The 11,816-nt window shown below is 43.9% G+C and overlaps 1 protein-coding gene across 1 annotated transcript in view; it reads left to right on the top strand.

Moving 5' to 3' along the window:
* LRRK2 (leucine rich repeat kinase 2) overlaps positions 1–7,731 on the top strand; it is a 60,580-nt gene extending 52,849 nt beyond the window's left edge. The window contains exons 46-51 of the mRNA XM_088533217.1: positions 3–75; positions 541–725; positions 1,789–1,941; positions 2,747–2,955; positions 5,629–5,703; positions 7,563–7,731. Coding sequence (XP_088389343.1) covers positions 3–75; positions 541–725; positions 1,789–1,941; positions 2,747–2,955; positions 5,629–5,703; positions 7,563–7,684 — 817 coding nt within the window. The 3' untranslated portion in view covers positions 7,685–7,731. The remainder of the gene's footprint in view (positions 1–2; positions 76–540; positions 726–1,788; positions 1,942–2,746; positions 2,956–5,628; positions 5,704–7,562) is intronic.
* Positions 7,732–11,816: the final 4,085 nt, after the last annotated feature.

The following is an 11,816-nucleotide window of genomic DNA, read 5'->3' as shown; positions in this document are numbered from 1 at the left end:
AGCAAACAGAAGAATTTCTTTCTGGTGGGTACAGCTGATGGCAAACTGGCAGTTTTTGAGGACAGAGCAGTAAAGGTAGACTTGTTCTTTACTGTCTGTCCTATAAAATATTATTGGTAATATGTAAAGCAGCTACTAATTGTAACTTTAACTTTATTTCATGCAATTTTTAATTGCTTCTCTAAAACGAAAGATCAGCTTTAGTTGTATTCTTAGTGGTGCTGCACATCTTGCAGTATCTGCTTTAACCTGCAGAGGTAAATGGGGAAAATTGTCTCTCATCATAGGTCTTTGAAGGGCAGAGCAGCCTGACTAGAAGAGGACATAATTAGTAATTAAGGAGAATATTTAGCTTCTTGATAGACCACTGCTTTCTTTGGGTATCTGTGATGAGAGTGTGGTGCCTTTTCAGTCACTGATGTTCTGCAAAGAGACCATAATGGTTCAGAAAGTCTGGCCAGGTAAATAACTCTGTAGGTTGTAACAACTCCTGCTTTGCACATGTGCACACTCCCTGTTTCTCTATGTTTCTCCTTGCAGTGTAAGGGTGCTGCACCTCTGAAGATACTAACCATAGGGAATGTTAGCACACCACTGATGTGCTTAAGTGAATCTTCACACTCAGCTGAAAAAAATATCATCTGGGGAGGCTGTGGAACAAAGATCATATCCTTATCGAGTGATTTCTCCGTGCAAAAACTCATTGAAACAAAGACAAGTCAACTGTGAGTTTTTTTTAAATGCTGTCGTTTGGCTTCTGGGTTGTTTTTATTAAAGATTTCTAACAGTGCTTTGATGTACTGTTTTGTTCTACAGCTTTTTCTTTGGAATTCCTTGTTTTTATTTTTTTCCTTTCATAATATACTCAGAAAACTAAACAATATTTAAAATATTGATTGCTTTTATTCATTAAAGTATTCTAACAAAAAATATGTATTTTACTATATATAAGACTCGTGAAGTCAGGATATGTTCAGGAAATGTATAAATGCTACTGAGCCACTTTTTCCCCCTGGATTACATTTGCCCAATCCCCAGTCCCTGAGAGCTGTATACATGCATTTGTCTTTACCAGCTTCTTTATGAAAAGCATTTGTATCTTTGTCCTGTGTACATAAATTGCTGACCTCTCTCTCTTCAGAAAGTAGGAAAGAAAATACCAAGTTATGAGGCTAAAACTGTTATTTGCTGCAATTCTCATGTGGACACGACCCCCACTGAAGTGAGGGGAGCTTTCCTAAATAGGGGCTACACTGTTTGATTTTATGCTGACAGGGATCATTATTCCAGGAGATGAATATGCTTCAGAAAATAACGATGTTAATATAAAGCAAGGGCTAAAGCTTTAAGTAAAATACAGGTGGATGGCAAAACGAAAATTTGTCACAGGAAGAATCTGAGCCTGGGAGCTCTTCTGCAATGTGAGTTGAAGAAGGAGTGTAGTAAAGCAATGAAATTACAGGGCAGTCAAATTTTGGTATGTGCCTGGCATGAGACAAATTCATAGGCAGAGGAGGATCGGAAGTGAACCCAAGGGCAGAGCAAGGTGAACTAAATCTCACTGTTGCCTTTTAGGCTGGGTCATCTTTGTACTGAGTGACCCTTTGCGGTCCTGGGTGTCCTTGCTCTAAGAAGTTGTATCAAAATGCAGGAGGATTACAGCAAACTCTTTGAGTTGTAACCCAGCCCGCGTTGGTTTTAAGGCTCAATCATTCTGAAGCAGTTGCAGGAAAGCTTTCCGCTTGGAAAATTTTCTGGGTGCCTAACGGGAGCTCTTCTCTCTCCTAGGTTCTGTCATAACGCTTACAGTGATGCAAATATTATTTCCATAGCAGTGGACAAATCCATATATTTGGCAAAGAAAAACAGCCATTTTGTGGAAATTTGGGACAGGAAGACAGAAAAACTTTGTGAACTAATTGACTGTGCGCATTTTCTTAAGTAAGTACTTCATATTCCATAGAAGATATGATATATATCTTCTGTATATATAAAGCTGAATAACAGGTTGTTTCTCTAGAATAGTACCTCACCCTGCAGGTTGTTGCTGAAACCACTTCTTTGGGTAAATGTGGAATTTCTTTCCTCTGTTCTGGCCCAGAACTTTGGAAAATTCAATGCAGAACCTCAGTTTTGAGATCTTTATTATACTTCACAATTTGCCTATGATTTCTAGAGGATTCATTTAACTCTGTTGCAAAACTATGAAGTCTTACGTTGTCCTTACCTGATGTGATCAGGCATTAATGCTTATGTTTCCACTTGCCTTCTTCATGTTTCCACTTAATTTCTTCATCCCCTTATGAAGAATGCCTTCTCTCTCCAGTGCACTGATTTAGTAGGACATCAGAATTTCACAGGGATTTACATTTTCATTTTTTCCTCTCTCCTTCTGCAATGTCATTTCATTTTCATGGTGATGTTAGGAGCAGTTGTAGTCATGTACCTCCCCTTTTGCAGTGAGTTTATTCACCCATAGCTCAGGAGAGAATAGGGAGGCGTATCAGCCTCCTATTTAAAGGTCTGTTGAAGCAGACCAACTTTTTGCTGGCTGTTAAAACTGCAGTAGTTTTCATCCCAGTTTATTTAAAGCAAGTCAGTTGTTTAGCACGAGATTTTTATAGCTTGTATTGACAAATGCTCATTTAAAAGACTAGTTGTAAGGGAGTCATCTTAACAGTTATGCAACAGAGTGTATGGAATAGAAACCAAGAAAAAATAATTCACATTCTCTCCATATTCTTAGGGAGGAAGTGACAAAACTAAATAAAGAATCAAAACATAAAGTGGCTTATTCTGGAAGAGTGAAGACAATTTGCCTGCAAAAAAATACTGCGTTGTGGATAGGGACCGGGGGAGGACATATCCTGCTGCTTGATTTGTCAACACGTCTGCCCGTGCGAGTTATAGACAACTTCTGTGATTCTATTCGCGTCATGCTAACAGCCCAGCTAGGTAAGTAAATCCCTCAGGCGACCAGTGCTTCCAAATCAGTGCCAAGCTCCTGTTTGGCACGGTGTTCCGGAAAGGGATTAGCTTTTCCCTCTTCTGTTCATTCATTCTGTGCATCTGTTGTCATCGTCAGTCAACATCAGGTGCTCTGCTGCTAGTTAATCCCAGCAGCCTGTCCTATCTGTGCCCAGATAAAAGCGCAGCTCTGCCCTGACTGGCACTGCTGAGCTTGGGAGCCCTCCTGCCCTTGCTGCGCCCTTTCTGGCACGCTCCAGTTGAGTTGTCACCACCTTCTGTCTGATACTGTTCTTACTCGTTTGTCTCTACCTGTGTTCTTTCTCCTTCTTTAAGTTTTATGCTTCTGTCTTCTCTCTCTGGAGAGCTTGTTAGTTTTTAGTCATTCTTTTTTATGTGCTTATTCTGTGGTTTTCTTCTCCCATCCCCATGGTTCTTCTGGGTTTGGGTCACACACAGGGCACAGCAAAGCAGGGGAAAGGTGACACTCCTGGACTCAGGGTACAGGCTTGTACAGAGGTGCTGTCCCTGCCACGATGGCCAGTGGTTTTGAGCAAACAGTACTGCTTGTTGGCAAAAAGCAGTTGTGGAGTTTTGGTGATATTTGCAAAGAGCCCCAGGAGCGTAGATGAGTATGGGGTGATACTTGGCTGTTCTTATCTCTCCCAGGACTCATATAGGCCGTATGAACTCCAAGGTTCATTCTCCTGCAGTGGATATTTTGGTGGATACTTTCAAAATATGTACATCATACAGGATGCCAAGACCTTACACTGTGTTTTAAATAAAAACTTCGTGGCCTTTCTTTCTGGAGGTCCCATGTCAGTGTGATTGAAGTGAGCTTTCTGTCAAGAAGACTCTGAAGCTGCTGCTGTGGACCCAGAAACACACTGATGATCCTGCCAGCAGCTTGAGCAGCTGCAGGCTGAGATTGCTTTCTCATTGCCATTAGGAATTTAATCCTAGACTGTTTTTTTCTCTCTTTTTGCACCACCAGTATCCATAGAGTACAGTCAGCTCATAATCCTACACGTGTTGTATGAGTGGAAGAAACTCCAGTGTCCTCTGAGCTGCCTTTGCCTGTGGCAGCACGTTTGTAGAGTCTGTTCAGTCCCCAGCTGTTAATGGTGCCAGCCTTAGAGTCCACATTCACTCTCAGCATTTTTGGTCCTCCTGGTCCAGATGGCTACATCATTCCATAAAGGGACTGTTTTATTTTAGCATTTTGTGAAGAGTGTTTTCTATGAAAACAAGATTTCTATCGTGTTATTGTCATTGATAGAAAAAAGTATATTGTATGGGGTAGTATAACTTGAAAAAGTCTTGAAGTATAACTTTAAAAAGACTTTAAAAGTCTTGAGTCTCAAATTCTTTTTTTCCAATCAACATACCATTTTTAATCAAAATTTAACAGAAGGAAAAGTTAATCGTTTATGACAAAAAAACAGCTGTGTTTGCATCACACAATATACCTACAGGTAGGTCTGTAAATCTCAAGAATGGCAAGTAAGATAAATGCAGTTTTGACATGCACTTTTTTCTTTTGATTAGTTTTTTTTTTTTTTTCTGGCAGTTATTATTATTATAAGGTGATGGGCTTTTTCCTAAATTCACAGACTTCACTTCTACTGAGGATTTTGTAGAGTCACTAAAAATGGGTTCCAGGCTGATGAGCTATTGATCAACAGTAAAACATTGCTGGTATGAAAGGAAAGAGCCTAGAGGGAAATATTTTTGTTTTAAGTATTTCAGTCTTTTTCTAATTCTCTCACCTAATACATTGGCACATAATAGACATGAGAGTCTCACAGTTAGAGAATGACTCGTGTAAAGCTGTGATTCATTTTACAAGTGAAAATAGGAAGGAAGGACCCTGGACTGGATAGGAAACATCATACGTTCTGCACTGCCTGTGCATCTGGAATTCCTGTTATTTGTAAAATTCATGTCATTGTTGGGATGGGGTTTGTTATTTGGGAAGCCAGTGTAGCAGCTTCCATGCAACTCACACAATGGATAAACGTAGCTTATTGGGAACAAAGAGGAAGTCAATTTTGAAATGCTGGCCCATAAAACTTATCCCTCTGTGATCACATCACCCTTGTCTTCCTATTACTTCTTTTTTATATTATTTTTTACATTATTCAGTGAGTACCTTACTATGATCCATCTCTTTTTCTATTTCCCTGCTAACTCTCCTTCCCTATTACATGTAGTCATTAATGCAGAATACTTTTAATTAGCCTGCAGCATATTTGGGGTTTGTTTTGTTGTTACCAAAGTGGCACATTCTACTCCACGGTCCCCTCATTTTTGTGGTGCATTGGGCCTTCATTTGCAGCCTGGCCCTGTGGCTTAGCCAGCCCTGCACGTGGCCTGTGCCCAGACCTGCTGGGCAGGCTGGCCAGCTTGGCAGGCTCACCCACTGGTTAAGCCTTTGAACTCCCATAAACACCCCCATGAAATTGGAGGCTTGAACTGACTGTTCTTCATGACTGTTCTTTTTCTTTTCCCATGGTCACTGATCACGAAGATTGGGTCCAGTTTCCTGAACTCTTATTTTCTGTCCTGTCAGTGGCACCATATAATTATACTCTAGTGACCCTAAATTACAAAGTTCTTGTTAAAATTAAAATTCCACATTTCATTTCTTTAAAAAAGGGACTCTCAAGAATGTGGTGCTTGTTTTGGGGTACTGCTATAAAAGTGACACTGAAGACAACAAATCACACAAAGGTACGTGAATGTGGTTTATTAATTTGTATTATTGAAGGAGTAGACAGCATTGTGTTTGGATATCTACAAAGATATGCTTGGAGAGTTGATGATCATCATTTGACATAATTTTACTGAAACACCATTATTTTTGTTGTTGTTGTTGTTGCCTGTTACGTTTCTGGATTCTGCGTAAACTGCAGAAATGGACCAAATGGAGCTACTCCTTGCAGGGTGAATAATTAGCTGGAAAACTGTATTTGGAGAGTAATTATCATTGTCTGAATGTATCAGACATTTATCACAGATTCCCAGAGGGGTGTCTGCTGGGCCAGGAGCACGCAGTGTTTCCATTAGTGCGGTGGCTGAGGGAGGAGCGGGGATGCTTTCCAAACCTGCAGGCAGCGCTCAGCCTCAAGCGCACCGGGACAGTGCAACAGTTCAGAATTGCCTCAACAGATAGAACAAATTGTCTGGAAGGAAAGAAGTTAAGAGTCAGTAAGGGCAGATAAAAGACTTTTCACTTACTTAATTAGAAATAATCAGTTGTACCAATATTAGGAAGGGGCTGGCTTAGACAGCAATGCTGCAGCAAAGGGGTTGGAATCGGCTGCAGGGTGAATGTGACTCAACAGTGTCACGCAGCGGCGGGAGAGGCAAATGCTGCTCACGCCGACCCGAGAGGGTCTCTGTGAAAAGGGAACTAATTCTGGTGCTCTGAGTGCCCACTACGCCGCTCCGTTGGGGTGCTGCTCCATTTGGGGTGCTGCTCCATTTGGGACACAGCTCAGGGATCCAGGCTGTTAGCAACAGTCCAGAGACCTAATCTGGATGGTGAGAAGAGTCCAGGGGAGAGAAATGTGACCTATGAAGAAAGGCTGAAGGAATTAAACTACTTCAGTGTAAAGAAAGCCATGATAATGAAAGCCAGGTATAGAGAGGGAATAAACACTCCTACCTACCCCTGTGGGTAGGAGAAAGAGGAGCAGGTTTCTATTACAGCAGAGGGGATTGAGGTCAGACATCAGGAAATGCTTCCTGACAGCGAAGATGGCAGAGCACTGGCATGGGGAGGTAGGAATCTCCATTCCTGGGGATTGCTGAGGAGAGTTGCACATGACTGTGCCCAGTGCCCTTCTTGGCGTTTCTCCCATCCCGCTTTTTGTAACTCCTGAAAAGGTGATTCTGACAGTATGAAGTTAAAGGTGGTGGGTGAACGTGAGCAGATTGATTGGGATAAAATAAGAATCAAACCATCAGCAGTGTCAAAAGAACACCTAGTGCTTTTTTATTGTATTTAAGAGTTTGATTGTATTTTTATTGGATTTAAGAGAGCACTCAGCGTTTCAGAAGCCCTGGGGCATTATTTCGTGAGCTGCACTCATGCCAGTATTCCCAGTTTATCTTACTCCATTAAAACAATGTGACCTCTCCCTGAAGAAAGGGTTGTTTGCATGAGTGAAAACTGAAGTGAGCCTCTTTTGTGGCATTCTCAGTAGCACAGGAAAAGTTTCCGTTGTCTGTTTTATATGAGTGGGGTTTGAGTCTTGGAAGTATTTAGGGTGTATCTGCTCAGGAAAATAAAGCTGAGGTGTTACCTAGGATTAGCTGTAGCTCGGGGATCAGCACCTCATGGCCCAGAGGCACTGGAAGTGCCTTGGAATGGGGCTTGGGAGCCAAAAGCCAAAGCTCTTGCAACTGGGTCGCCGCACGCAGGAGAAGTCGCAGTCTCTCCCACCTCATAGGTGTCGTGTTGCTTCATAGAGACAACTTAAGAGCAATTAAAAATGAAGCAGATGATAAGCAAGCAGTCTCTGACATACAGTAATTCTTCTCACTGTTACTGTTTTCAGTGTGTTCACTTTTTTTTTTTCTTTCAGAATTACAATCCTGTGTGTCAGTCTGGGATATTAATCTGCCCCATGAAGTGCAAAACCTGAAAAAACATGTAGAAATGAGGCAGGAGCTGGCAGAAAAAATGAGGAGTTTTTCCTCAGACTGAGGAGTCGCCTTGGAAGTGTCGTTCTGCTCTCTAGTCTTCCATCGCCTCAACTTTGTGCAATCTTTGCAACATTGTGTTGCTGGAGTTTTGAGCACAAAACCAAGAGAAAGCCTTAGGAGAGCAACTCTCCAAATCATGAGGTATTATGAAGAAAGAAGAATATTATTTGTAAATTTGAAAGGACTGAAAAATACTAAGAATTTTGTGATCTTAAGTAAGTGCCATCAGGGGTCTGTGTACTTGTGACCCAGTTCAGCTCTCACCAACTTTGACTCTGCTTCAGGATCATTTCTTTCATCCAGCTGCCAACCCCAGTTAAACTGGGGGCCAGGAGACAATAAATCGCTCTTACTTCATTATCTCTAGTGAGTTGACACAGTAAAGAAAAGCAAAATTTCAACCTCTGTATGCTTATTGCAGTTTGCATAAATGAGATTTCCCTGATGATTGATTGATGTTTTAGTAGTAATTCAGAGCTCATGACCTTAAGTATACGAAAGAAAATATTATATTTTATACAATAGCATACAAAAGGCGCATAAACTGACGCCATTACGCCTGGAAAACACCAGACAGAAGAGAGTGTTTATTTTTCCATGAATAGTTGACATTTTTCATTAGGATCCAAAAAAAAGAACATTGTGCTAAAATAATAAAGTGTCTCAGAAAGCAGAGTTCAAATACACGGACGGGCCTCTGCAAGTGGGTGTTCCCTGGCAGCCCTGCCTTGTCCTTGCCCTGTGGCCTCATAGTTGTCACCATTGCTCCTCACGTGCCTCTGTGCGCAGCTGACCCTGGAAAGCTGCAGCTTATATCATTATTTGGGAGGTAAGCAAGGGAGTCACGAGGTATTTAAGAACCGGCTACCTGGTGTGTGTAACGCCACTAGGATTTGCTGCAACTCGTCTGCATTGAGGAGAGGCCTTTTCCTGCTCTGCTGCTCTTAGTCCAAGCATCTTCTTCTGGTAACCGGCTCGAAGCTGCAGTAAGAAGTGCCTTGTGTCTGTCCACCAGAGGACGGGTGTCATATTCTTTTGATACCAGAAGAATACTCTGGGAATAATGTCAAGGAGTGGAAAATCCAAAGCCTTTCCTGAGTTTGTTTCCTAGGGAGCTGAACAGGGTGCAGCAACCAAAAAGTGCTCTGTCCCATTTCTGCAGTTTGAAGGATTTGTGCGATAGGACAACAGCATTTACTGAACTTCTGTGTTCAGCTGTGTTCATTAGATTCAGCTGTGCTTGGTTCCATTTTCTGCCTTTTTTGAGTGAGTGCTCAGGTTTCCTCTCAGATCTCCACCTTAGTTTTTTATGTATTCTCGTATTCTTCATATTGAGAATAATTTGCTATTTATATGGGATTTTATAACTCAGAAAATATATGTTTGTAATGAAGACATTTTAAAAATATATAAGAATATATGTAATATGATGGTGTCTATTTATAAGAAGTTGTTTTAAGATGCAGGCCTTACACTTTTATTATTATTAAAGCTCTGCTTTGTTAATACTGCAGTCCGCTTTCTCATTGCTCAATTTCCAAGGAGGCGCTTCAGCTGCACTCTGTTGAGCTCTGCTGCTTCCAGCAGGATGAGCCAAGGCTCCAGTTCTGTGGGTTTTGTCGGCACAGCTGCATTCCTGCTTCCTTGCTGCCACGTGCTGCCCGTCCCCAGCTTGTGCTGCACGTGGGGATCCCCAAAAGCAGGAGAGCGGCCGTCCTGGCAAGACGGTGCCCAGTCTGTTACATCCTCCCCAAGCCACAGCCTTGGGGTACGGCAGGTAGCGATGTGGAGCAGACCTCGTGTTGGTGCCTCTCATCCTTCTCTGCTCTTCGACACAGTCCAGAAGGCATCTCTAGCAGTTCCGTGCCCGGGGCAGTTGATGCTGGGCATTTCAGGGAGAGAGCAGTGACATCTCTTAATTATCCAGAAAAATCTCAGTTGGCAAACCATAAGGAAAAAGGAAAAAGCTGCAGATTTCTCTCCCCATAAAAACTCTATGTTCTGGCTGGTTTTAGGGGACCTGTTTGGATAAGTGAAACTAGGTGGGTGTGATCTTCACAGAACAGAAGCTCTACAAGGTGCAATGATGTCTGTGGGGTTTTGTTATTATTGTCTCCATCTTTGAGATGACATCTAGCATCTGAAAAGCAAAGGATGACCCTTGGTTACTTTCAAAAAAGAAAAAGAAATAGGGTTTGGCTGTGATTTAGCACCTGCCTTGAAACTTTATTATTAACCCCATGTTCCTCAAAACTGACACTGGGTTTTAGTCTAAATATTTTAATATGTCTATTTAAAGTCATAAGCAGACTGTACCCAATGAACTGGGTTCTTGACTAGATGGTGATTTTAAGATCCTTCCCCTGCAGGGCTATAGGCTTTGAATTAGGTCCATTCTTTCTATTCATTGCTTACTCTGGCAAATTGCAAAGATTTGATTTATTGGTGCATTCATTCTGCATTATTTCTTTTACAAGCACTTTTTCTGGATTAATTCCATTCTAAACAAGTTATGTTTGGGCAGGCCAAGTTCATGCATTTTTCTCAACACTTTCGTTTGAGTTTTTTTTTTCTGTCTGAATTAGTTTCTCATCCATATTATGAACTTAGCTCAGGCCTGTACCTATCAGCACATTTTCTTATATAACTCTTTTTCAAACCCTCTCAAAAGTACAAATAAATATAGTTGGTGGCTGGCCCGTGCTTTATAATTTGTTAACTTTTCCAGATCATTGTATTTGGTTAGCAAGGTGTGCATCTTTCTAACAACGTTGTGGGCCCATCGTGGAGATTATTGATGTGATCTGAGAAGCACATTTATTGTGTGACAGGGGGCGGCCCAGATTGCTTGCTTGGCTCTGGCACCGGTTCTGGGCTAAGGCCACCGAGGCCCACAGGCTCCAGAGCAAACAGGGCAGCCCAAAACAGCCACTGTTGGTGGCACTGGGTCCCTGCCACACGGCCGCCCCATGGACCCCCATCCAGTGGTCTTGGAGCTAGGAAAGGCTCGCACTGCCAGAGAGCTTTGGATCAGACCTTAAGCAAACAAGGAAATCAAATCATAAACACTGGTTACTTTCATGGCAAGCCCTTTTGGCTCCAGAATTTGAGAGGAATTTCCAACCTTGGAAGTGAATGAACGTAGATATGTATTTCCCCCTCATGAGGGCAGCCGCTTCCAGCCGCAGCCAGGTGGAGCAGCAGCAGCAGTACCTGCCGGGCAGGGTGGCCATGGCGGGAGGAGCAGCCGGAGTCCGGGCCGCAGGGTCACCAGGGCGAAGCCGCCACTGGGGCTCCTGGCGCAGCGCCTATCGCGGCTCAGTGCAGGGGCGCCAGGGCACCGCGATCGAGCCCCGGGTCCCAGGCAGTGGAGCCGAGCGGCGGCAGGTGCCACCTCCTCCATGGGGCCCTTTCCAGTGGGAGAAGCCGGGCGCCCGCACTGAGGCATCGCCAGCTGAACAGCCACCTCCTCCATGGGGCCCTGTCCTGTGGGAGAAGCCAGGCACCTGTGCTGAGGCGCCGCTGGGCCAACAGCCACCTCCTCCATGGGGCCCTGTCCTGTGGGAGAAGCCAGGCACCTGCGCTGAGGCGCCGCTGGGCCAACAGCCACCTCCTCCATGGGGCCCTGTCCTGTGGGAGAAGCCAGGCACCCACACTGAGGCGTCACCAGTTGAACAGCCGCCATCTCCACAGGACCCTTTCCAGTGGGAGAAGCCGGGCACCTGCGCTGAGGCGCCGTTGGGCCAACAGCCCTGGCGGCTCCTTCGCGGCCCAGGGCCCCTGGGGGTCTCTCTCTGGGGTGTTCGAAGGCCTTTGGGGCCTCGCAAGCCACCACCTCAATGCTGGAGGGGCTGCCAGGGCAGGGCCTTTGCCCTTAGACTCTGCACAGATAATTTTGCCCAAGGTGCAGCTCTGACACAGCAAAGGCTCTGCTGATTTTTGTCCTTGGCTGGGTTTACTTAAAGACCTTGGCCTGGGGCCGGTGGAACAGAAATAGAACCGGACCTGGATTTGGGATTAATCAGTCTCATTCTACTGAATTCAGCATAGCTGCTTTGATTCCCACTGGGCGAGGGCTGCAGGCAGCACGAACCGCCCAAAATGCTGGTGTGCCTCCTGGGAGCGGGAATCCT

The sequence above is a fragment of the Tinamus guttatus genome, unplaced genomic scaffold (assembly GCF_059628265.1).
Source record: "Tinamus guttatus ecotype Peru unplaced genomic scaffold, ASM5962826v1 Tinamus_guttatus_pri_ptg000489l, whole genome shotgun sequence".
Classification (NCBI taxonomy): Eukaryota; Metazoa; Chordata; class Aves; order Tinamiformes; family Tinamidae; genus Tinamus; species Tinamus guttatus.
The sequence above is the reverse complement of the archived record's forward strand: the minus strand, read 5'-3'. Positions and strand labels throughout refer to the sequence as shown.